General features: G+C 42.5%; 6 protein-coding genes across 6 annotated transcripts; 2 read left to right on the top strand and 4 right to left on the bottom strand.

Moving 5' to 3' along the window:
• Nucleotides 1-5,178: 5,178 nt before the first annotated feature.
• Nucleotides 5,179-8,425, bottom strand: C8Q69DRAFT_507221 (hypothetical protein; the record flags this gene model as incomplete). The annotated part of the gene is made up of 8 exons (XM_028632865.1): nt 5,179-5,417; nt 5,492-5,663; nt 5,727-5,810; nt 5,877-6,013; nt 6,080-6,912; nt 6,967-7,004; nt 7,061-7,178; nt 7,236-8,425. 8 exons carry the CDS (start codon nt 8,423-8,425, stop codon nt 5,179-5,181), a joined length of 2,811 nt encoding a protein of 936 aa, XP_028484480.1.
• Nucleotides 8,426-9,518: 1,093 nt separating this feature from the next.
• On the bottom strand, nt 9,519-10,961 carry C8Q69DRAFT_271487 (hypothetical protein). Its single transcript, XM_028626795.1, has 3 exons — nt 10,725-10,961; nt 10,172-10,517; nt 9,519-10,079 (listed from the first exon to the last, which is right to left on the bottom strand). The coding sequence occupies exons 1-3, from the start codon at nt 10,783-10,785 to the stop codon at nt 9,626-9,628; spliced, it is 861 nt and encodes a 286-aa protein (XP_028484479.1). The 5' UTR covers nt 10,786-10,961; the 3' UTR covers nt 9,519-9,625.
• Nucleotides 10,962-11,798: 837 nt separating this feature from the next.
• C8Q69DRAFT_402979 (putative SWIRM domain protein Fun19) lies at nt 11,799-12,980 on the bottom strand (the record flags this gene model as incomplete). Its single annotated transcript, XM_028627980.1, has 1 exon — nt 11,799-12,980. The coding sequence occupies one exon, from the start codon at nt 12,978-12,980 to the stop codon at nt 11,799-11,801; it is 1,182 nt and encodes a 393-aa protein (XP_028484478.1).
• A 2,102-nt stretch (nt 12,981-15,082) lies between these two features.
• On the bottom strand, nt 15,083-16,853 carry C8Q69DRAFT_402804 (hypothetical protein; the record flags this gene model as incomplete). The annotated part of the gene is made up of 2 exons (XM_028627974.1): nt 15,083-16,712; nt 16,768-16,853. The coding sequence occupies 2 exons, from the start codon at nt 16,851-16,853 to the stop codon at nt 15,083-15,085; spliced, it is 1,716 nt and encodes a 571-aa protein (XP_028484477.1).
• Nucleotides 16,854-17,303: 450 nt separating this feature from the next.
• On the top strand, nt 17,304-19,083 carry C8Q69DRAFT_271504 (NADP-dependent oxidoreductase domain-containing protein). Its single transcript, XM_028626796.1, has 4 exons — nt 17,304-17,675; nt 17,723-17,925; nt 17,997-18,066; nt 18,115-19,083. Exons 1-4 carry the CDS (start codon nt 17,497-17,499, stop codon nt 18,704-18,706), a joined length of 1,044 nt encoding a protein of 347 aa, XP_028484476.1. The 5' UTR covers nt 17,304-17,496; the 3' UTR covers nt 18,707-19,083.
• Nucleotides 19,042-19,786, top strand: C8Q69DRAFT_467887 (hypothetical protein). Its single transcript, XM_028630660.1, has one exon. It carries the CDS (start codon nt 19,243-19,245, stop codon nt 19,567-19,569), a length of 327 nt encoding a protein of 108 aa, XP_028484475.1. The 5' UTR covers nt 19,042-19,242; the 3' UTR covers nt 19,570-19,786.
• The last annotated feature ends 74 nt before the right edge of the window (nt 19,787-19,860 follow it).

The following is a 19,860-nucleotide window of genomic DNA, read 5'->3' as shown; positions in this document are numbered from 1 at the left end:
GCTTAGGTATAGACTAACTATATAAACCTATACTACTTCTTTATAATAAAGACTTTAAATAATAAGCAGGTAAGATAGGCAAAATTATTAACAGGCTATAACTTTCATATTAAATATAAGCTAGGTTATTTAAATATAGCTAATATACTATCTTAAAAACTAGATTATAAACTCTTAGAAAAGGAGTAAGAGATTAGACTACTACTTACCCTATAAAAGAAACTAAAATTATATATTTTAAATAAAAAAGATAATATAGGTAATTATAAATACTTACTGCTAAAACTATTAATATTAAAGATTATTAATAGGGAGATAATTTAGAATTCTCTAAAGCTTAATCTTCTAGAATTACTTAAATAGCTTTAGTAGAGAGATATCTTTATATTAAAAAAGATTAATAATTTAGAGACTAATTAAGCTAAAAACTCTAAATAGATTATAGATAATAAGAGTCTATTATAGAGATAGAATTAGATTTATATCCTAGATAAATATTTACTAAAATAAGAATTATTATAAATTTATTATAATAATTTATATACTAGCTATTAAAGAGTTAAAACTATAGAAAAACTATTTAAATAAAAGTTTTATTAGCTAAGTATATAGAATAATATATAAGAATATATAAAGACCTATAATATCTATAAAAAGAATAGAGTTTTTAAATATAAGCTATATAAGCAGTTAAGCTTACTACTTATAGCAGAAAGACTCTAGCAGAATATATTAATAGATTTTATTATTAGCCTGCTATTATTAACTTAATAAGAAGTTAAATATAATATAATCCTAATAGTTATAGACTAATACTCTAAGATAGCTTTATATATTTTAATCTAAGAAATAATTATAGCAGAAGACTTAGCTAACCTAATAATAAAAAGAATATATTACTAGTTTAATCCCTTAAAATTAATTATTTCTAATTAAGGATTAGTATTTACTAGTAAATACTAGACTAAGCTTTATTAATATATATAAATTACCTAATTAATAAGTACTACTTTTTATCTACAGATAAATAAGCAGATAGAGCACTAGAATTAGACCTTAAAGTATTACTTAAGGGTATATATAAATTATTATTAAGATAACTAGGTATTATTATTAAATGCAGCAAAGTATATCTATAATAATATAAAGTATTTTACTATTAGATACTTACTATTTAAGGCCCTTTATAGCTTTAATCCTAATAATTAGGATAAATATAATATAAGAATAAGATTAAATATTCTTGCTATTAAAAAATAACTTAAAAAATTATTAAATATTAGGGTAAAGTTAGAGAAGTACTTATAATATATTATTAAGGTATAAATAAAGTACTATAATAAGAAATATATACTTAAATTATATAAGATAAGGGATTAAGTTCTTCTATTAATAAAGAATTTATAAATTAATTAATTAAATAAGAAGTTAAACTACTAATTTTCTAGACCTTATAAAGTAATAGAGATAATTAAAAAGTAAGTATACTAATTATAATTATTGAAGAGCCTAAATAGAATATATCTAGTATTCTATATATCTCTACTAGAACTTTATAATTAATAAGAAAAGATAAAACCTAAATAGCTAAATCTAGTTTTTATTAATAGAGAACAGAAATAAAAGATAGAAGAAATCCTTAATAAATAGACCTTTTATAGGAAGAAATAGTTTTTAATAAAATAAAAAAGATATCTTTTATATAAAAACTTATAGTAAATATTAAAAGATTTTAAATATATAATTAAAGCTTTAAAAGAGTATTATAATAAAAACCTTAGTAAGGCTTTTAATATAGGTAAACTATTTAAATAAAGGTAAGGTAAAGAAGAGCTAAGAATTAAAAAGTAAAGTAAGATAAATAGGTAATAATATTTTTTTTCTTATTAGGTTTTTTAACTATTATTAAATATATTATTATATATATTACTCTTTCTCTAATTTTTTTATAAAATTTAAGAGTTTTAAAAAAAATATAGAAGAAAGAAATCCTAATAAGAATAATTTAATTTAACTAAGCTAGCCCTAGCTAATAATCTAAATATAGGCCTATAAAATTATTCTATTTAGCTATTTTATTACTATAAAACCCCTTAATAATATCTTTCTCCTCCTTATTAGAGAATAGAGGCAGTCCCTATAACTAGGCAAATATATTTACTATATATAAGATATTACAGTTTAATAAATAGATTATTTAATATAATTTTTAAAGAAGATATAATAATTTTAATTTAAAGTATAATAAGATTAATAGAATAGCAGTAGTATTAAGCTAATATTTAATAGTCTTAAATATAGATTTCTATATATATATCTTTATAGAGGAAATATATGTATTTATAGCTTTATTAAAAGACTCTAAATTATTTAAGAGATAAGCCTCTTAGCTAAGACTCTAAATATAAGTTAATTTAGCCTTATATATTAATAGTATAAGAATATATAGCTTATAAAGGCCCTTATAATAGAGATATTTTATATTAATATAAGGATAAATATATTATTACTTTAGATTCTGCACTAGGGCCTTTAAATAATAAAGATATATCTCCTATAGAATAGGAGAAAAATCTTTAATTAAACCCTTTAGGCTAAAAAAATCTATAATAAGGTCTATCTTAAAAGTAATAAGATAATCTATTATTATATTAATATTAGTAATAATAATTAATATTAGTAATAATAATTAATATTATTATCTTAATAAAAGCTAGATTAATCTATAGAGGAGGTATTTTAATAATAATCTTAACTTTAAGAATAGGAGTTATAATAATATCTTAAGTTCTTTAAATCTTTATGCTAGGGACCTTTTTTACTTTTAACCTTCTTTATAATTTCTTAGCTAATTAAATAAAAATTTCTTTTACTATAGGCATAATAAGAATAGTATTATTATAATTATATTTTAATCTTTAAAGAGAATATAATAGACTAGCCTATACCTCCTTATATATAAGAGAAATTATATTGCTAAATATAAATTAATCCCTATATATTTTAAGTAGGAAATATTTCTCTATTAGGGGGTCTTCTATAGATAATCTTAATAAAGATATTTTATTACTATTATTAATAGCAGTAAATAGAATAATCTATAAAAAAAGAATTATTAATTCTAATATTATATTAATAATTAGAGATATAGAAGAAGGAGATAGCTTATTAAGCTACTTATTATCTATATTAAGCTAATAATTAAACAGATAATCTTTAATTAATAGCTATAATAGCTTAGGGCTAGCTATAAAGGCCTTATTAAAAGAGCCTAAAATAAATAAAATATACTTAAAGCGCTTAAGAGGTATTATTATATTAATTAGCACTATTATATAAATCTAAAGGATTATAACTTATATTAAGCATATATATAGGACCTATAAAGAAAATAATTTAAAAATCCTATTTTTAATATATCTGTATAACTATTAGCTATTTCTATATTTAAACTATTAAAAATAATATTAAATAAGCTATAGAAATAGGAAAAGAATAACTTAATATATAGATAGGAGGATAGAAGTTAATTATTAAAAAATAGAAATACTCTTAATCTCTTAAATAAAAATATTAAAATAAAGCTAATATTAGATAAATTTATATAATAAGTATATCTTAACAGTAACTTATTACTGTTATTATAGCTATACCTAAATATTTAAACCTATATAATAAACTTTATATAGCTTAAGATAAGCCTTTTAATAAGGGGGGATATTATTATAAACTAGGGCTATAATACTTAATCTAGACCTGCTAAGACCTAGAATAAATAACTTAGGATAAATAATAAAGGATAATAAGATAATTAAATCTATATATAATAGTTAAATCAGCTAGTTATAGATAGAACTATTAAGACTAGGTTATTTAAATAACTTAATAAAACAGATAGACAGATAAATAATCCCTAAAAGAATAGAAGTTAGGGATTAGTAATTTATTCTAATTACTACTAAACCTAACCTTTAACTCTACTATATATAGACGGCTACTTGCCTGTGTCTCTACCTCTTATCTCATATTCTGTTTAACTAATTCGACTAGTTACCTCCGATAAAGAGCTTTCTTACCCTAGCTCTTTACATTAAGAAAAATTCTAAACTAGCTAGTATTCTATAAATGGGCCTATTCTTATCCTGTATAAGAAGATAAGTATTGTATAGATTATTCAATATGCATTAGATTTAGACTAGATTTGGATTTAGCCCTTAAACAGTTTAAGATATCTTAGTTCTTATTTTTGGCTACAGTAGTAAACTAATTAACTAGGTCGCTTTTTTCTTTGCCCGATTTAGCAGAATCAGAATATTATTATAATATGTAGAGTATAACATAGCCGGTTAAGAAAGAGACGAAGCTATAAGAATATTATTTATGCATCGTTTAACTAGGGTATAGTTAGTTATCGAGGACTCTAGTTTTAGCGATTCGATTAATTCGATTATTTAGGTAATTGTTTATCGTTCAATGTTAGTTAAGCCCCAACCTACTAACCTAGTAATTCTAGTGTAGAGTATATACTACTCCCCCCGGCTCCTTTAAATTATTATTACTTGAAAGGAATAGTAAAAACCTTATATATAAATCTTGCGGTTTGGGGCCCTTTTTCTTTCTTTCTTTTTTTCTGTCGTCGTTGCACCGCTAAATCTCGAGCGTTTGTTACTTAGATTTTTTGTTTCAAGTTTCTATGTACGTATATTAAAGGCTTATTTATGGTATACTTAGTCCGTGCGTGGATAAGCTAGCAGAATCTAGCTTACTAGATAGATAAAATCTAATTTTAGATTCGTTAGTTTTTTATTTAAGTACAGTTACATACCTAACTACTGTATGTAGTAGTTAGTGGCATGGCTAACTAGTGAGTTTATACTCTGTAGATAACTACTCTATCCGTGTATTAGTTAGATAGAGCGCACCTGAGTTTTTTGAGTTAGAACTCCAAGTTTAACTACCTAGGTAGTTAGTTGTTTTAGCCTACTACTGACTCCCTCTACTCTGCTTAACCAGTTAGGGATATCTACTTTGATCTCCTCCGTGAGTCCGTACTGTCTGGTATAAGTAAAGATATAGCAATCTAAACAGACGGCCAACGCTCATATAATATATGCAAGATAATCCATCTCTTATGATTTTGGTGCATTTCTCTCATTATTCGACGACTCTCGTCCCCTCTCACTGCGCCTCAGGCCAACAAGTAGTAATACTCCCATCATCCCCATCCACCGACAACACCACATTAGCTCCGTATTCAAGCGGATTACCCTCGTAAATGACAAAGTCTCTCGAGACGGGGATGTCGAGAATGTGTTCGATATTCCGCGATACCAGATTCACAGCAGTTTGGGAGGAGAGTCCAGCATCTTTAGCGGCCCATGATGCTTCGATTCCGAGACTGTGAAGGTGCCAGTCGCCTGATACAAACATTAGTTCGGAAGTTAATTGACCGAAAAACAGAGTATGGGGGGAATATATGTACTGTACATACTTTCAGGAGGAAAAGCAAGACCGAAAGTCACGTTTGCTTCTGAGAGGACTTTGATTGGAGACTCTGTGAGTGGAGGTCCAGTCAATGTGTCCTTCTTCTCCCATGTATCAGGCGCTCCGTGTGCGGCGGTGAATATGAGCGGGATGTCGGCCGCAGCGAGTTCTTTTGCGACCTGTTCATGTGTTGTGTCAGTGTGTTTTGACTATTATTGGTAGTGAATGCTATGGATCTTTACAGATGGAGCCTCGCTTGCTCCGTAAATCACTATCTTGACTGCTCCATGGTCTCTCTTCAGCTTCACGAGCTGTAATATGTCATGCTAGTAGGAGAGATTTAGTTTAAGGTTGTATACTTAATAGGGGCTGGGATATGGTATGTACAGTACCTTGTTCTGGCTGTGTATAACAACGGGAATTTCACCATTTGCGGCTTTTCCGTAGATGGTATCTTTCCCTTTGTTTTCGAATAGGATCTTGCGAAGTTGCGCGATTGCAGTCGATACGGTGGGTGTGTCTTCAGATCCTGTCGTGAATATTACTGTAAGCCTCAACTTCCAAGGAAAGGTAGTCAGATTTGAATTGTGGATACCTTTCGATTCTTGACTGACCACGAAATGCAGCGCTACGTCATCTTGAAAGATTCCGCCATCCAGAATACTCCTATTTTGACCGGTTTTGATACCCACGCTCACTCCACTCAGAAACCCGTCGGGGATCGGTGCTGTAACTGCTCTTGTCACTCCGCCAATGCGTGCTCGATCGAAAGCCCTGCCCTCAGGATGGACACCATATTTGGCATAAACGACGTTCTCAGGGTTCAGCGGATCCAGCTTTGGACTCACAGGTCCGTCGCTGGTGCTCTTCTCGGATGGTATCTCAACAAGACCCAGGGTAGTGGAGAAAGCCGTCAGACCTGGAAGCACATGTCCGTCTTGAAGAGCAATGACGTTGCTGCTCGGGGTCGTGGTAGAGATACATTCATCGTACTTACCTAGACAAGTTATCTTTCCGGAATTAATAGCAATGGCAAGACCTTCGCCCGATGGGGCTTTTGGGTGTGGTAAGTCTAAATATGACTTGCTGATTCCTGTGATCAGCACGTTTTGCGAGTTCTTGATTCGCGAGCAGAGCTGGTCAACTCCTTTTGGGGGGTCGAGGCGCATATTTGGCTTCCCAGTATAAGTATTTACTGATTGAAGCCGTTCCGTAGAAAGAGTTGGTCTGCCGTCAATGTACACTTGCAACGGAGTGGCTCCCACTGAGAGCGGATGCGAGTCCCAAATGACAAGGTCAGCATCATAGCCCGGTCTGACATGACCGATGCGGTGGTCGACGCCCAGTGATTTTGCTGGTACACTCGTCACAGAGCGTAGCGCAGCCAACTCGGGGAGGCCGAACGAGTGTGCAGTGGCGGCTTGAGATCTGCAGATATATATCAGCATAGGAATTCAGTAGAGCATAGATGCACACACGTACAATAGGTATTTGGCATTCGTGCCTTCTCCAACATGGTCCTTTTCTTCAGTCAGTATCTCAGTGCTGAAGATAGAAGATAGCGCTATAATCTTACTGATTTGTATGCCACGGGTATGCCATGCTCGTGAAGTATCTTGCCAGCTTGTAAGTTAGATTCGTAACCCTCGACTTTGTACAATCCGAAGTCTGCAAATGTCGCGATGGTTATATTTCTGTGATATTTGTTAAAAAGCGTCTTCTTTTTGAAAAGCAGTGTTGATTCCACATACTGTCCACTAGCCTTGATCAGCTCCGGTACTTTCCATGAACTTAGCGAATGATGGAATGCCTGAATCCGGAATCCAAACTCCTCGCTATGCAAGATCATGTCTTCCATATCCTCGGGCTCATAACAATGTATGTTAACTCCAACTTGGCCCCTCAAGATTCCCACAGTAGAGTCCAATTCCAATTCTTCTGGGAGGCCTCGATGTCCATCAGGGCCGGGCCCCACAAGAGATGATATAGCAGCTAAATCACCACTCTCTTTGGCCGCAGCGGCAGAGAGACACCAGGTGTCTTGTCTATCCCGCAGATCCTTGGCGCGCGCCAGGTGCTCTCGGAGAATCCATGCATTTCCCATGCGGGTATGGCCATATACTCGTCTAGGATTCTCGCCACAAGCCATTTTCATATATCTTCGTCTTCTGTCTTTGGGGACGCCATGCTCCAAAAGCAACTCTTCCACATTCTCTTCTCCATGGTCACCGGCTTTCAGAAAGTTCTTGACAATCACAGCTTCTCCGCCCATGATATTCGCTGATCCGGGAAGAATCAGTGACGACGTCACCCCTCCAGATGCAATGACAGTAGTGGCGGGATCGTAGGCCTTTATGGAGTCCAAGGCCCGAACAAAAGGTGTCAGGGGCCCGGTGGAGGGATGTATTTCATTGATATCGTCAGTTGCTTGAAAGCTCGGCCAGCTCCCAACGAGATGATGGGAGTGCATATCGACAAGTCCGGGAGTCACAATGAGCCCGTTCAGCTCCTGCACGATTGCGCCTTCGATATGCTGTGCAGAAGCAGTACTGGTGATTTTGCGGACCACACCTCTTTCGAAGAGGATGTCAACTGATTCTTGAAACGAATCTCCATCAAACAATGTCGCATTTCGAAGAAGCACTGGCTTTGATTGTCCACTGAGAGAGCTCCAGCGAGGATTCTCGCGATCCGCTGACACAGGAAATGTATACTGTGGAGGAGGTGCTCTCAACACTGCACATCTGGTTAGACCCGCGTCCAGGAGATTCCAATCAACCTGCGATAATTGTGAGCCGGAGGTAATGAGGTCGATTATTCTATGCGTTCCCAATGCTCTCCAGTACAGAAAAGCCACTGCTATCAATAGCAGGTATGGAAGTAATAGCCGGCTGCGAAGGGCCTTGTGAGGCAACTTCACAGGGAGATCGGGAAGGCCCATGGTGACTATTTCAAGATGCAAGACGACAGAGAAGATCAAGAGATGCCAACGAAGGCGATGGAGTGGCTTCTTGTATTTAGGTACTCTAGTGTACTTCGTCGCTTGTGCCATTGTTCCTCCGCATTATCTTATCGGCTCCAGACCCGCCCAGAACTAGCCATTTCAAGAAGGTCAAAATGATCCTTCTCAACAGGCGGAGAGATTCACATTCCAGTTCAGATCAATGCGCAAGGACAGCGGATCGGACCGTCAATGATCGTAGTCGTTTCCCCGTGCTGCTTGGATGTGCTTAACTCGTGCCAGGTCCCGATTATCTTTCTCAACGCGATAAGTTTATTTTTATATCTATGAATCAATCGTCCCTAGCATCTGGTCTACTCGTGAATTGGAAATGTTCCAGAATACGTAGAGCCCCACATGCACACCGCGTTATATTGGCCATGAGGCTCAAGGCCAAAGAGGTAATTAACATGTTCGAAGGCTGTATGACGATCGTTTCAAATAGAAAAGACTCCTGGAACAAATCTGGATGATTGGAATACATTCGATCTCCGGAGAAGAGACGGGGTTCGGGATGCACCTGGGAAGGCTATTCGGGAATTTACTCCTATGGTCTTGTACACGATACAAACATTATCTGGGACGAGAACACGGACAGGTGCTGGATAATTGACCCGGAAGGTGCAGATTATACAGACCAGCCCCGGTCTGACTGGACTGAATGGAAATCGCTGCTGGTGATATGGTAGAAGGGATAGACCCAATGCTTCCGTGAATATGATGAATGTCCAGACGATGATGCACTTTATGCGCTCGGAACTCGAACGAAAACAAGACAGTCTGAGAAAGAATACTTCTTTTGTCGAGCGCACGTTGCTCTTATGGCAGGCGTGGCCGACTAGACCTCTCGAGACAGCGGATTTATTCTCGACACTGTTTTCCTTTCTGAGTTGGGTCGGAATAAGCTGTTTCTCGAAACTACATTAGATTAGTTAACCACCCATGCTGTAAAGTTCCAAACATATCTATTGTGAGGCGCTATAGCAAAATAAGCAAATGGTTGCATCTAACCCAGACGCCCTTAACACATGTCTATCTCAAATGCGTCCAAACACCAAAGCTTCGTGGGCAGGCTTTGGTTCTATTCAAATTGCTGTCAGATCAAGTCACGGAAATCAGCTTTGGTTCAACTGCATCACATCACGCGATCTGTATCGAGCAATCAACGCCTCTCTTTCGCATGGTATCGTTCAGCTCTGAGATCTCATTGATGTAATACGGCTGTTCCGGAAGCTGCACATTCCAGCGCTGTTTCAGTTTCAGATCCCTCAGTGGTTCAAGAAAGACCGGGATCTTCTCCACGGGCTCACTGAACCAGTTCCCCGTCAGAGAGAGGGTAAACGCTTGGAGGTTCTTCATCTTGGTAATAGCCTTGCACGTGTCTAGCCACTGCTGACGACCGGCGGAGACGTAGATAGTCTTCACGGGATCTTTACTGGGAAGCCAGTGGCCAGGGAAAGCCCATTTCAGTTCCACCGCGCGAATCTCGTCCCACCGCTCCTGCGGGACGGTAGGACGCAGGTACGTAAGAGACCAAGTGTTGCTGAACTCAAACGTATTCAACGAGTACACCATATGTATGGACTCGTGATAACTAGTTTTCAAGTCAGATCCAAGCCGCTGGGAATAGCGGGAACATATCCTCAAGGCGACAATCAAGGAACACCTAGAACCGGTTCAACGCACATTTGTTTGCATGTCATTGGTAATGACAGCAGATCCCAGTCGTGTGGGACCTCGCAATCCTTCGCAGGCTGTGCGAGGCCGCCGCGACAGATGTCGCAGGACTCACGAAGCGGACAGCTAACGTGACAGAGTCGCCTACGGCATTTTTGGATGATATGCAGACGTCTTCCGCCCAGAACTTGCTCCCATATGATTAATCGAACTTCCGGAGAAAGTCTCGTCAAGAGCAAAGATGCATCTTGCGTCGGTGTTCCTGATTCCGTATCGGACTGCGGAGATTCCTCGGGGTGCTCTTGACCAGCAAGTGTGCGTCTTCTCGGTTTGGGTAGGGCGGATGGTTTATTACCTTCACTCCCCGTGTTAGTAACTTCAATTCTATAGGAGAATAATACATTGAACATGTCTGTTTTGAATACATCACGTATAGTATATGAGTGCAGAGAGATCTTTCTCCATACATGTCAGGGATGGATGGCATCACAAGACCACCAAAGCCATGCTACGATAGCTCTGATAGGGATGGGATTTAGTGCTGAGAACAGACCTCACTTACTCTGATATCGTTGCGCCAATACATCCTCCCAGGAGAATACCCCGTGTTTGATTCTCGCCATGGCTCCGGCGCTCCTTTGAGGCTAGGCAGACACTCGAGGCCTCGGACGGACGACGGCAGTCATCGTAAAGCAGAACGAAGTTGAAAACCGCAGCAGATGATATTTAATTAGTTCGTTCAAAAGCCTCGAGGTCACGAAGATCGCAGCTGTTCCATGGGCGCATCCGAGCTCGGACGTACGTGACGCGGTGGGGGCCCGAAACTAGGCGACGGTAACGATAGAGAGATTAGAGTCAGCAAACTATCCCTGTTACTACATACTTACACGATCCCCACTGCAGATTAAGCGCCAACGGCCGTGTATCTGGCCTTGTTCCTAAGTATAGAGTCCCTACCAGGGTTCCGCGTGCATCATGTTTGCTACAGAAAGGAGTAGCGCACCACCTACAACAAACCCACTCAAAGGTCTTCGAACGAGAGACTATGGTCGGATCTACTTGGATCGACGGCTTGATGGTGATGTCTTTCAAAGCAATTCATTCTCATTCTATGAACAGAAGTGTCTGTAAACGGGGGTATTGGGCATGTGTACCATTCCATAATGCTGGGTGCGCAAAAACCGACGAATATCCGTATGAGCAAAAGCAGATGTAGAAAAAAAAAAGAAAAAGGAGACCCAAGTTACTCATTCTGATTCTCCTGTAAAATCAAGACCAAGCGCCAAACCCCGAGTGTCCATGATGCAACCGTCTGCGGGAAACGAAGCCCGAAAGAAAACAGAATCCCATGTTTGGGTAATAGACTGAAAACGAAACAGAACGCCTGCAGCGATGGGCGAGATGATCAACTCTCTGCAACCTTGATCGCCACCCTTGCCTTGCCACCGCCTTCCCGTCGTACAAAACTGCGAGTTATGATGGGCATAGGCCTGCTATACCACGATAATAAAGCCAGGATCGATACCGTTGCGAAAGGGCAAAGGTCGGCGAGGTCACCAATCAATGAATAGGACATGCATGCCGACATAGATATCTGTGATGAAGCACATAGATCGTGGACGGTAGACCAGCAGTCTCACTTGCGGTACTTCTCAAAATGCTCAGGTTTAAACCAGCCTACTCTATCGTATGCGGTCCAGAGCTTGCTGGCCTTGTTGACATCTATCTTGCACGCTTGCTGCGCATCCGTCTTTCGAAACTCTTTTCCAATGTTGAGAGCTCTGACACGAGCCTCGAAGATGCGACGCTTGCTGCAGAGATACGTCGCGCATGAGAGACGTAGAGTGGCAGCCAGATTAATTTCAGCTGGATTGAGAGCGTGACGATCTGGGTCATTGCTAAGGTCGAGCATCTGGCCTTTCCAATCCGCCTTCAGCGCTTTGGTGTTGCCACCGAGCGTCTCGATTGGAGGAGAATAATCCTTCAATGATGCGTAGTCTGTATCGTCTCTGTTTGTTCCAATGACACGAGGCGCTCTTGAGGGGGCGGAAGGTGGCACATCAAAAGAATCCAGCGCATTCTGCTTGGGCGTCGATCTCGGTGTGCGCTTTACACGCGGCGTCCGGTTAGGTCGGGCCTGACTCGGTTGATTCCTCTTCGTCGGGGCTGGTGCGATTTTCTTCAATTTGGTCTGGGTCGATTCGGGACGATATCTGTTCATCATGGCCAGCTGTTGCTCCAGAGTTTCCCGCTCTCGCCTTGCCCAAGCGGCAGGATTGCGATTGTAGACAGTCGAAACGATGGGCACACATGACAATGCAAGAAGATATTCATCTCGAGTTGGCTTGTTCACCTTGTTCTCGAACCGTGCCATGTGAGAATTGATATGCTCATCCACCAGCGCCTCAGCCGCTGGGGCGAGTACCGGTTCAAAGAGAGGCTCGTCGGTGGCGACATCGACGATCGAGTCATTGCGAGGAAATAGTACGGGATCTCTGGATGAGCCGACGGCCACCTCCTTTTCGAAATGTTCTGATGTATTCGACTTTCTCTTCTTGTTGCCTGTGTAGGGAGTGACGGGTGGCGATGGCAGATCGACTTCAGATTGAGCACGCTTGCGCTCAGCGGAAATTGGAGGGAGTTTGACCTCCTGGTGGAGAGATGCGTCTTGAGACATGGTATATGGTGAGAATGTCGACTGGAAACTGTCGTAGGGCTTCGCCTCTGGAGGAGACATCAGGCTGGAAACCGATGGTAGATTATTCATGATGGTCCTCTGGTGTTGTCCAAACGGTGAAACGGCAGCAGGTGCAGTCATCACCGGGCGATATCGCGAAGATGGCACAGTTCAGACCAGGATTGAGGGGGAGGAGAGCGGGGGAGGATGGATGAATTGAGATGATCAAGTGTCAGCGCAAAGATATATTGCTGAAGGCGATGAATGACGATGCCTGGAGGCGCAAGGCGATGTGGAAGTTAATGGAAGTTGGTCCAGAACGCTGGCAAATCGCACGTGAAGATGATTTGTCAGGGCAGCTTCTTTGTGTTGTCTGGTGTGGCGATACGGGCGATGCGGTGGTGTTCCCCTCGGCGATAAGGCTGACAATGGCCGATAAAGCAATTTGGCCCGGTGGAAAGTGTTCGAGTGCAATTAATTCCTCTTGGTATATCCGAGACCAGCAAGAGAGAGAGGGAGACAGAGAGAGATAGGTAGAGAGAGAAGAGTGATGATGATGATGATGATGATGATGATGATGATGATGATGGGCAACCCAGGAACGTGGGGTCCTTGTCGCAGGATGAATCACAGGCGGGTAGATAAGTTAGGAGATGCGGGGAGGGGGAGGAATGGTTGCGGTGAGAGAGTTGATGTGTTGCAGCCTCCGCCGGCAGAGCGACTGACTGATTGATTAATCGATTGATGGATTAATCAAATTGATTGATTGATTCCAAGAAGGAGTGTTCTTGCAAGAAGAAACGGCAGTGCGAAAAGAAAAGGGAAAGAAAAAGGGGGGAGAGAGACAGTCCGAAAGGGGTCTGGGGGAATGGTGCCAATAAGTAGGTATTGGGTATCTCTTTTGCAGCTGACAATGAGTGAGTGATACTACTGAGTAAGAAGGCTGTGATGGATGGAGGGGGGAGCGGGGCGCGTAGAGAGAGAGAGAGAGAGAGAGAGAGAGAGAGACAAAAGGATGGATGGATGGATGACTGGTTTCAGGCTGCTGCGTTTCTCATCGGGTTGGGCCAAAGATTGCTAAGTAGCAGCACAGCCTTCTGGTGGTGAAGCCATTCGTATCTTGAAACGAATTCTTTCTCTTGCGCGTTTGTTAACTAGCAGTCAGTCCGTCAGCCAGCCAGTCAGCCAGTCAGTCAATCAATCAATCAATCAATCAGTTAATCAGTCAACCCAATTCAATCCAATTCAACTCAATCCGTTTTCCTCCTTTTTTTTTTGGTCTTTCCCACTATCGATTGATTGACTCTCGATAGTCGCTGTTCCTTCACCAATCCATTGACCAAGCCAACCCAATCCAATCGAACCCAGCTCCAACTCCAGCGCCCTCTCCCTCTCCGTCTCTCCCTCTCTCACTTCTCACATCTCCTCCCCCTCCCACTTCCATGGATAATCGGCTAGGCAGCCAGCCCCGACGGACGACGATAGGCCGATTGAGTCACATCGAGGGAGCAGCTGCCAACCAGCGCATGACATGGCCGGGGAACAATGACCAAGCCGACTGATTGACGACTGGCCCCGTGTGACTATCACTAGGCGGCACACTAGGCTCTAGCAAATCCGGGTGGGGGAGGGGCCAGCAAGGGACTCTTGAGTCTGGGGCATTCATTGATGTTCGTTTTATTTTAGGCCTGTCTACGCGCCCAACTGCGATCTAGCGCCGACGATCGCCCGTCCGACAAGCAATTGGCTAATCACGAGAACTGAGGGGTTAATGAAGCGACTTCAGACTATGGTATGTACTCTACTTGGGGTATTATTATTATTATCATACCGTATATGGTATCCTAGGCTTACAATTGTTCACGCAGTAGTTAATAATTATTATTATTAACCATTTGGTTAAGAGAAAACCGTTGAGCTCCCCCCGCCACCCACGTGGCAATTAGAGACAGACGCTATGGTACACTGTAGATGGTATCTACCGTGGTCATATGGTTCTGTCGAAGGAACCGCTCACGAGGAGCTATAGCCCCGATGCTTGAAGTTCCCAAGTGCAAGGATTCCCTACCATAAACACTGGAGGCACTATTACGGTTTATTTTTGTCTAGATGGTCCTTTGTGATCTAAAGGGCGGCGGATTCGCAGACATAGCCACTATATATATATATATATATATATACTGTAAATACCATCGCTCAGGGCTCAACGCGCTGCAAGGAATGTTGCATCACATGTCGCCTCCTCAATCTATCCAGCATTGCGAAGACATGTCGTATACCTTCGTCCAAAGCTCCCAGCTTGCGCTGGTCTCTTGCCTGTAGGACAGCGTGAGAGTGTCCATTCGGCCATCCGGCGGGATCACGGTTACATCGTGTATTCGATAGACAGCGGGGATCGTGGGAAGTGATAGACCCCATCGGGTCGGAGAACTATTAAGGTCGAAGTCGTCGGCAGTATCCAAATCTCGATAGAAGTCCCGTTCTTCGGTGCGAATTACCCTCCGCGCCACACATGCGGTGATGCTCGCGTCCCAGATACCCTCCCTTCGCGAAGAAGATTCCAGTAGTCTGATCGCTTGGAGTCTTATTCGGTGGACGCGACATTTGAGGGCGGTATAGTAAAGTGGTGGACTCCATCCGATATGGATGACTGATCTGGACATGGGCGGGTAATGCCCCTGCCCGGGTAGTGCCTGGGGTTGCGATCTGGTCGCCCGGATCTTCGATATGACTATCAGTCGATCGATGATAGCGATGAATTGGTCGGTGTACAGATCGAAGATTGACTCGTCATCCGGCCATTGACAAGCCTGTGCCATGATAGTGATCATGGCGTGGTATGCACCTAACATCTGGTAGGCGATTTCTTCATCTTCATCATCTTTTCTACATAGCTCTTGCCTGGATGCTTCATACGCAGCGAACCACTGTGCGAGCTCTGTCTGAAGGAGTCGTTGACAGTTGCCTAATGTTGAGGGATGCTCGTGAGAGAGAGATGCTGCTGGGTCCTGTGCGTGGCGGAATTGCTCGGCCAGATAGAGGACTTTGCTCAACAGCCGCTCCATCGGTACCCATGCTTCGTCGAAAGAGCGAAATCTGGGGATCTGTGTCATCGTTATAGAGCCTTGCAGGAGTATGCAAGGATCCTGATGGCGCTGTCTTAATAGAACGACCTGGAGGTACAGCTTGGAGAATGCCTCGACGATCCAATCGTCGACGTCTCCTTGAGACGGCTGCAGGCGGATGATCCCCTTGTCGCGCGTGCTGGATGGGTTCTGCAGTTCGCTGAGAATCTTCAATCCACTTTGGAGATGAGTTTCAGCAGTTCGAAAGCGCCCACGCAGATATTCAAGACACACGAAGACCACACACGCAATCAGCGCGATGCGAACTGACGAGCCATTACTTTTGTCGGGGGTATGAGACCGGAGGTGGCCAATGGCCTTGGTGTAATGCCGCAACATAAACTGCTCCTGGTCATCAATGGCGTCCCTGGCGCACTCATCTTGGTTGTCGAGATGGAGAAACTTTCGTCGATGGACGGCGCTCAAGGTCATGATGGCATGCCAGATCGCGGGCTCAGTCTGGCCCGCCTGGAAGAGGAGCGTGTTCCAGAAGGGCAGAGCGAAGAATCCGGGCATCTTCGTGACGGTCCGCAGCTGAAACCATTCGAAGTGTTGTCCTTCGTCTGCCGTCCTTGAACGGCTGGCGAGAGACAACAACATGACGCCGCCATGCTGCGATGCCAGGGAGCGCTGGCGGTTGCCGTATGAGTCGCCGCCTCCCCAGATGCCGTAGCCATCGCAGACCCGACCGGTAGAGACGCACCGGTGACAAGCTGGACGGGCTTCATCGCATTTGACCTTGCGGATCCTACATGGCGCATGAGCTGCGATCTTTGCCGAGCGATGGGGAGCAACTTGCTTACTTGCAGGTCCGGCAGCCGGATTTCACGCGGGCCTGGCGTCTCCGACGGTTGATTCCCAGATGATCTGACCGGCCATTTTGATCCATCATGACCAAGGCGTGGAATGTCCCACGATGCCCGCCCGAGCAAGGCGAAGAGCAGGGAAAGGGACGTAAGTATATACGCCGCGGTGCGGGATGTCGATTGGCCGGCTCGGAAGTGGTTTGGGAACAAATGGTCCAGCTTTTCTCGATAGCAGGCAACCTCATTGGCGGGCTCGGCAATCTAGCATTTTGGTTGGACAGTGACTATAATTACTATATAGTCCGTCAACGACTGGTCGTTATACACCATACTTCTTGAGCTTAATTATGCTAAGCTATTTAATTATATGCCGTCGTACAAGACATGTTGATTGGTCTGCTCGGAATATCAGCCGTTCGACTGGTAGAGAGAGAGAAAAAAGAAGAAAACAATGGGACAACGCTTGCCATTGCGGGCTCTCGGGGGGTCTACTTACCTATGACCGGACTTTATGGATTGCTCAGCCTTCCATAAATGCAAATCAACGACTTGACAACCTCACGGAGTTTGAGGGGACCCGAAATTGGGCACGACTGGTGCCGGTCTCGACCGAAGAGCGCTCCCTATAAATATAGATAATGCTTCCATGCTTCGAAGAATCTACATCTCGTCAATCATCCACTCTCACCGTACCACGACCAATCTTCCTGACTTCCCTGCTTCAATATGTCCGTCCAATCGGTCCCGCTTCGCCAGCTAGGCAAGGATGGTCCCAGCGTGCCAGCGTTGGGTTACGGGCTGATGGGCTTGTCTGGTCTCTATGGCAAACCGCCTGGCGATGAAGAGCGCTTGAAAGTCTTGGACCGGGCCTTTGAATTAGGTGCCAGATTCTGGGACACCGCTGAGTGAGCCTCAAGCGTCCTTGAATCCTGACCGCGCTGACCCACCGCAGTGTCTACCTCGATAACCAAGAGTTGATCGCCAAATGGTTCAAGCGCACGGGAAAACGAAACGAAGTCTTCCTGGCGTCCAAATTCGGGATCGTCATGGACCTGGAAAAGTTCCAGTTCAAGGGCATCAATAGCTCAGCCGAGTATTGCAAGCAGACGTGCGAGAAGAGTCTGCAGAGACTAGGCGTCGATTACATCGATCTCTGTGCGTGCACCAGCTCCCCCCCCAAATGACGATTGCAGGCTGTCTTCATTTCGAGAACTGACCCTTACAAGATTATGCCCATCGTGTCAACCCTGCCACCCCAATCGAGCAGACTATGCGAGCGATGGCGGAACTGCAAGCGTAAGAAGACCGCTCCTTAAGTCAAGACATTGATCTAATGACTACCAGAGAGGGGAAGATTAAGCACATTGGACTGTGTGAGGTCAATTCAAACACTCTTCGACGGGCCTGTAAGGTCGCGCATGTCGCGGCTGTCCAAATGGAATACTCTCCCTTCGTGCTGGATGTTGAAACCGAAGCCAGCGGGAACTTGATCCAAACTTGCCGGGAACTCGGCGTTGCCATCGTCTGCTCTTCTCCGCTTGGACGAGGCATGCTCACCGGAGCGTTCATGGCCAAGGAGTCTATCAGCGGTGAAGGAGACATGCGCGCAAAGGAGTTCCCTCGCTTCCAGGAAGAGAACTTCAAAGAAAATGTCGAGCTTGTCGCCCAATTCAAGACATTCGCCGACAAGAAAGGATGTACACCGTCCCAGTTGGCGATTGCCTGGCTTCTAAAACAGGGTGATGACGTGATCCCGATTCCTGGAACTAAGAAGATCAAGTACCTCGAGCAGAATTGGAATGCTCTCAATGTTCAGCTCAGCGATGGAGAGCAAGCTGAGATCCGCAAATTCCTGGAAAGCGCCGATGTTAAGGGATACAAGTCCACACCTGCGGCTAGGCTAATCGATCGGCAGGACACGAAGGAGGATGTTTGATATTAATCGCCCAAAGAGACCTTAGCAGGTCTTAGAGCATTCGCCTATACTTTATAGATAATCTGAAGACTCTTTGGTTCCCAGTTTCTATTTTCAGATAGATTTTCACTAATCTACTCTATATAGGCTTGAATAATCACTACATTTGTGCGCGACTTGGAACAGGATTGCAAGCTGATTCAACCGAGTAATAACTCAAGGCTTCTATTCCTAGATCGTCCCGCGGTAAGGGAAGATTATATTTAAGTCTTTCTTTCGTTCTTCTTCTTCTTCTTCTTCTTCTTCTTCTTCTTCTTCTTCTTCTTCTTCTTCTTTTTTTGAATTGGAGAATCGTGCTTGTTTATCTATACCTTCACTAGAGGTAAATATACTTATTACCTTAAACCAACAAATTATAATTACCTAGTAGCCGAATAATAACACTAGTAAGTTATATAGCTTAGGCGAATTCTAGGGTATAATAGATTATCATCGACTCAGTGATAACTATTATATATCAAGATATACTGTAGCTAAGTCTGAGGGACATAATCGCAATGTTCACAAATGGCATGACCACACTGACGGCACGCAGAGCTATCCTCAAACACCTGTGGACCAAGGCCACATTTACACTAATAGGGTATTATCTTATTTTTAGCTTTAATCGCCTTATAAAATTCGAGGTGTTTATAAAAGCTTACACATATATACATGTATATGCCCCCTGGGAGTATCACTGGATTCGAAAGGGAATAGCAATAACGGTGCCTTTCACTGTGGCGATAGAGGTTTATCTGGCTCTGTTAATAACCACATTATGTTTTACCAGTGTTCCTGACATAGCACAATTCCATTACTATGACTTACTTGATTCGCCATAATTCCAGACTGTACAAGGCATATACAACCGCATTGTGGCAGCTCTAAACTATTAATATAGGGCGATAGGTAAGAGCCATCGGGGATATAGCTTTTGCAATCCCGAAGAAAACACATAGTATAGCGAAGAAAAACCTTTAGCAAAACCACGTTCTTGGGCCTTTAGATAGATTTATCGCCAGAAATAATAGATCTACATAGGCTTAGTGCGGGGTTTTGTCGAAAACGTGACCGCTTCCTATTGGCTTGGGTTCTCGCTTTCAGTCTTATATTCAAATTCCACATCTGGCCCC

Source organism: Paecilomyces variotii (assembly GCF_004022145.1).
Source record: "Paecilomyces variotii strain CBS 101075 chromosome Unknown C8Q69scaffold_6, whole genome shotgun sequence".
Taxonomy (NCBI): Eukaryota; Fungi; Ascomycota; class Eurotiomycetes; order Eurotiales; family Thermoascaceae; genus Paecilomyces; species Paecilomyces variotii.
Note: the sequence above shows the minus strand (reverse complement) of the source record. Positions and strands in the feature narration are given on the sequence as shown.

Bases quoted from the DNA above. Each gene is read 5' to 3' on its own strand.
- C8Q69DRAFT_271487 (XM_028626795.1), bottom strand. From the start codon at position 10,785: ATGGCGAGAATCAAACACGGGGTATTCTCCTGGGAGGATGTATTGGCG. The intron at 10,518-10,724 runs GTAAGTGAGGTC...CGGGGAGTGAAG, and splicing joins ATTGGCGCAACGATATCAGA to GTAATAAACCATCCGCCCTA. The intron at 10,080-10,171 runs GTGCGTTGAACC...CTTGAAAACTAG, and splicing joins CCAATGACATGCAAACAAAT to TTATCACGAGTCCATACATA.
- C8Q69DRAFT_467887 (XM_028630660.1), top strand. From the start codon at position 19,243: ATGTTCACAAATGGCATGACCACACTGACGGCACGCAGAGCTATCCTC.
- C8Q69DRAFT_271504 (XM_028626796.1), top strand. From the start codon at position 17,497: ATGTCCGTCCAATCGGTCCCGCTTCGCCAGCTAGGCAAGGATGGTCCC. The intron at 17,676-17,722 runs GTGAGCCTCAAG...GACCCACCGCAG, and splicing joins AGATTCTGGGACACCGCTGA to TGTCTACCTCGATAACCAAG. The intron at 17,926-17,996 runs GTGCGTGCACCA...GACCCTTACAAG, and splicing joins CGTCGATTACATCGATCTCT to ATTATGCCCATCGTGTCAAC.